This window comes from Apis dorsata, unplaced genomic scaffold (genome assembly GCF_000469605.1).
Source record: "Apis dorsata unplaced genomic scaffold, Apis dorsata 1.3 scaffold_295, whole genome shotgun sequence".
In the NCBI taxonomy this organism is placed as follows: domain Eukaryota; kingdom Metazoa; phylum Arthropoda; class Insecta; order Hymenoptera; family Apidae; genus Apis; species Apis dorsata.
This window is the reverse complement of record NW_006263570.1, coordinates 1,859,571-1,864,996: the sequence shown is the minus strand read 5'-3', so window position 1 is coordinate 1,864,996 and position 5,426 is coordinate 1,859,571. Positions and strand designations below refer to the sequence as shown.

The 5,426-nt window shown below is 27.9% G+C and overlaps 2 protein-coding genes across 14 annotated transcripts in view; one reads left to right on the top strand and one right to left on the bottom strand.

Moving 5' to 3' along the window:
- LOC102673861 overlaps window positions 1-1,096 on the bottom strand; it is a 1,464-nt gene extending 368 nt beyond the window's left edge. Inside the window, exons 1-2 of the mRNA XM_006617258.2 lie at window positions 908-1,096; window positions 200-684 (exon numbers count right to left, since the gene is read on the bottom strand). Coding sequence (XP_006617321.1) covers window positions 200-657 — 458 coding nt within the window. The 5' untranslated portion in view covers window positions 658-684; window positions 908-1,096. The remainder of the gene's footprint in view (window positions 1-199; window positions 685-907) is intronic.
- The window catches only part of LOC102674491 (neurexin-1), a 425,676-nt gene that overhangs the window by 121,597 nt on the left and 298,653 nt on the right, over window positions 1-5,426 (top strand). The window lies entirely within an intron of this gene.

The window sequence follows — 5,426 nt, the reverse complement described above, 5'->3', positions numbered from 1 at the left end:
AAAAAAAAAAAAATTTGACAAATTCGAAATCAACGGTTCAATTTTGGGGATTAAATCGAAGAAAAGTTAAAGATAAATCATTATAATTCCACGGTATAATTTTTATTCTTCTCGAAAATAAAGTAATTAAAAAAAAATCATGATTAGAATATCGAAGATATTGAAATAGAGGATGAATAACAAAAGGGTGGTTGCTTACCAGGTTTCATCATCCATCAGAAGCTCTCGCCATACCAATTGACTTCTTCTCTCAAAGGAGGCTCTGTCGTAAAGATCTTGATAAAGTTTTAGATTGCACAGCATTGTACGTAGACATTGAGACGACGAGTAATAAGAATTTCTTCTCTCCATCTTCTTTTCTTCACTCAGTTCTTGCTCGTCGAACTCCAATATCGTACGCACGTTGATTAATTGTTTGGCGAATTCTCCGTGAGTCAGATTAACCAGGAAAGCGTCAGGAAATCGTTTAGTTCGTGTCACAACTTCGGTGCTACCTAGTTCATTTATAAGTTTCAAAACTTCGTTTCTACTAGCCTTGTCGTGGAATTTGCACGACATGATTTTAGACGTAACATAAGCTACTTGTATAAGAGGAGCAAATTCAATTTCTTCCAAAACAATGTGTACTACAAGCCAATTTTCGTAATGTCCAGGCATTCTGACAACAAAAAATGGAAAATTATTCGTAAATGGACGCGTAAAATATCGTAATAACGATGAAAAATTTTTACAAAATTTATCTCTAAAATGTATATATATATATAAAATTTATAAATTATTATTATTATAAATGAATTGTGACACGCTCGATAAATTTGATGAATTGCTTTTTAATGTTTTTAATGATAAATATATTCGTCAAACACCAAAATGATTAAATATCAGGGACTTACTTTGGAGACTTAAGAAATTTTAGAGACCACAATTTCAGCAATTTCCAATAGTACACTAACGAATCGAAGAGACATACGAATATAATATTGGATGTGCGAAATCACGTGACAGGTGAGCTATCCAAATATTATTTGTTTTTATTCCGTACTTTGTCATTGGTTTTTGTATCGTGAAATCGTTAAATCGTCGAAATTTTAATGACGTATATATGTTTATATTACGAGAGGTAACCGCGGTTCAAAATGGTTCTCCAACAATGGTGTAACGTATAAGAACGTTATGAAATCATTCATTTTCGAATAATTCGTTTCGAATTGATTAATTTTTGTACCTTCGATTAAGATTCTCCATTTTAAATTTGTCAAATTAATTGGAGATCATCGTAAATATTTATCGTGTATATATAGTTTTATGAAATGTAAAAAGTGATTTAGAGTACAAGAGTAGCCGCGAAATGAGCACCATCAATCGTGGTCGGTTAATTTGTATAGTTTGAATACAAAATTTGAATATGCAGATCCATCGTCTTAAAAGTATACTAAAATTAACAAACTCTAACACGGTTATTAAATTACAAATTAACAATTTATTCACATTCATAGAGTGTATATTTTATGATATTGAAATATTAAATATTAAAGTGCTCGTATAGGTAGATTATAAATTTATATAAATTATATTAAAAGTAATATTAAAGTTTTCTCAGATCGCACGATAAATATACAAATGCTTTTTTGTCAAAAGGTATAAAGATTGTAAAATAAACACCAGGGTTTCAGAAAATATCGTTTGAAATTTATTCGGTAAATGTAAGTAAGCAGATAATTTCACATTAAATTATGAAGGAATTGTTAATGTCACTAATTGCTGTATAATTAGTATTATGGTGCTTGTATTTCAGTCACTTACTCTAATTACATTTTAATTTCATTATGAATCTCTGTCTCGTGTTTAAATTGCTAGATAAAATCATATAACGAAAACGGGATTAATTTTGTTTATAAATTGTATTTTAGAATGTAACGGTTGATGTTTATGATATTTAAACTGTTATAAACATTTTGTGAAAAGAATACTAATTCGAATCATCATATTATATATCATACATGTGTATTATATTGAAATTTATGAATTTTATTTCAAATTAAGAAATAAGAATTAGAAATTTATACATATCATATTGTATTGTATTAAATTATATTAAAATTATGAAATACAATTAAAATTATACAAAATTTATCAATTTAATAAGCAACAAATTAAATTATTAATGTTTAAATAAAAAAAAATTCTATTTTTTAACAATACAATTATTTGTATTGAGATTTATAAATAGTTTTGTTAAACAATGACACTGCAAAACATTAATCAAATTGAATTTTTAAGAATAAAAAAATATCATAATTGTTTCATTATATTTTTAATCAAAGACAAAAGAATTTTTGTCATTACTTGTTCAGAATATAACAATTATTATTTCATTTAAAAAATATTAATTAGGAATTTGTTCTAGTCACTATTTATTTTTTTAATAAGAAGAATAATCTTTTGAAGGATTTTGTTGAATAATTTACTAATGAATTCATTTCACATTTTTTACCATTCTCTTTTTAGTATTTTAAAGCTAGTTTCGATTTTTCGATTTCTTTCATTTCATTGGTCCATATGTATTCTATAAAATTTAGGTCTATTCTCTTTTAACGTCAATATCCATCCAATTTATTAATTACAGTAAATAATTGATCTACCAAAAGAGAGTACAGTATATGGAGAATGTGAAATATTTAAAATCCATTTCTATATGAATATTAGGGTATATATAAAAATTTCCTTTTCAATATCAAAGCATTTATGAACAGTAAACTTAAAAGAGATCATCAGAAAATTATTAAAATCATAACTATAGACCTTTAACCTTTTATATATACAAAAATAATATCTTTCTTTTTGTGTGTTACATCCAGTTCTTAATCATTTTTTTCAACTTTGAAAATATTTAAATTTCCTAATTTTTAATAGATTTTGTCAAGACTTTTTTTTAAGTTTTTAGTCTAATTCATAATTGCTTCATATTTTAAGTTACAAAAATTTGATAAATGTTAAAAGACACGAAGGAATCTTATTTATTGTAATATTTAAAAAAAATATAAAGTATCAATATATCAATAAATTGAAAAAAGATATATAATTATAATATATTATCTTTATATATTAGAAATATATAAGCTATGAAAAACAGAAATGTTTTACAATTTTTAAAAATATACAACAATTTTATATATGGATTAAAAATTTCCATTTATAACTGCATTCTCAAAATTCCTACTCGACTACTATATATTTTATATCCTTAAACATCTTTTCCATTTGATATATATATACGTTTAAAGACTTCTTCTTCGTTATTGAACAAAATTCGAATTTTTCGATCAGGAAGTCGAGTTCAAAACAGCGAGCTGATTGCGTGACACGCTGGCGAGTTTTCGTTTATTCGGGACAAATTGACCTGTCCTTTCCGGTAGCTACGTTTAAATTGGAAAGCAATGGGTGGACAACGATGGTCAGGACGTTCTCCAGTTTTCATTTAACTCTTACGAATGGGCTGGTAGCAGGTTTTAAACTATGCGATAGTTATTCGGGGACTTTGAATTGTTTCATTTGTTTTAAATGCAAATTTAGAGTGTTTAGAAAGTTCCAATGATAAGAGTTTAATTGCTTTCGTTTTATTTTCTTTTTTTTTTTTTTTTTTTTATCAGAGATAAAGGTTTCGGAATTAAACGATGAGGTGATAACGACGATGTGTAATTGAGTTGGAAATTGTTTCCAGGGGAAGATCGTTGTTGAATTACGAGAGAGTTTCGTTTTTGAAAAAGTTTGAAGAAACTTTCTCGTTATATTTCTCTCCTCGTTAAACACACCATTCGTATTATGTATACACAATATTAATACAGAATGTTAATATATTCGCGAAATAACTTTCGATGATTCATTTTAACGTTCAAAACAAAACACAAATGTCGGTTATACATAAAGATATTCGTCTCACGATTTCAATCATTATTTGTTATTGTAACGTTATTTTCCTTTTTTTTTTCCTCTTAGAATTAACGATACGTTTAAATCTAATCAGACTTTATTCGAGGAATAATTGTTTTATTTATAATTTATATCATTTACATATAATAATACATATAATTAGTAAAAAGAAAAAAAATATTTTTAAATCGCAATAACAAGACACACTACAAATTATAAAAATATACTTATTAAATAACAATAAACTTTAAACTACAACATCTTTTACAATAAACTTTCTCTAAATTTATTTTTATTATTATAATTATTATTAATTTATAATTTATTATTATAAATTATTTTTCTTTCTTTCAACAAGAAAAGCACAGTGATTTTCACCTCAAATTATCCATCCCATCTAAGTCCATTCCCTAAATCGAGGCAATTTGAATTCTTCCTCTTCGAAAAAAAACCGAGAAAAAAAACTTGGAAAAAACTTTCGAAGCTCGACCGGTTCACACCGGTGAATTTGCGGCACCGATACAGGATTATAAGCGCTTCATGGAGTTTAGAGGGGCGGAAATGAAATCGGAAAATGAGCTGGTAACGATTCCGGGCGTGGGTGGTCGGAAGTAGAGGGGGTGGCCGATTTAGGCGACGTCGACGACGGGGGTGGTTATTAAATAGCTTGGCTATAAATTGCCGAGCAATTCGCCTTAACCACGCTCCCCCTCTCCCTCTCCCCCTTGCATCGGCTGAAACTTAGTCAATTTCCAGTAGCGTGAACGTTTACACGCGCCTCCGACATGTATTTACGCGGGTACGTGCGAATTCCGTGAATCGTGCTTTAATCCATCGGGGTGCAGATGCGTCTAAAGTGCACCATTCCTCGTTTCCTGTTCCTTTCTTACGTGCGTGGATCGATCGTTCAATGCTCGACACGCGATTCCACAGTAATGAAATCGCTCACGATATTTTTTTTTTTTCTGTTTCTTTTCTTTTTTTGGTAGATTTAGTTAATTGGTTTTTTGCTGAAACGATTGTACGATGGAGTAATAGATGTTTTTTTTAAATTAGAAGAGAGCATGTGTCTCCTTGAATGAGGATAGGGAAGGAATAATTGAGAATAGTTAGATTTTGGTATTATCTTGTGAATTCTTCGTGAAGAATATTAGTGTTTTGTGAAATTTTGTAGAATTTGTTAATAATAATATAGCGTTAACAGATTTTCATGTAAAATTATAGATTGACTCATGTCAAAACTTTGAAATATTTTTATATAAAATCTCGATCGACGTTTCTCGTAGACAAATTTTAGTTAGCTTGTGTTAAAATTTACATATTTCAGAATTTATTAATCTATTATTAATCCAATACGATGAACAAAATATTTTAAAAATAATGTGAATTAAAGATCAACAAGAATACGAATATTCATATTCGAAGCTTTAGAAATTTCTCACGTAATTTAATTATCTGCAGAAATAGAATAATTGTCGTTCTCTTATTCCATAATA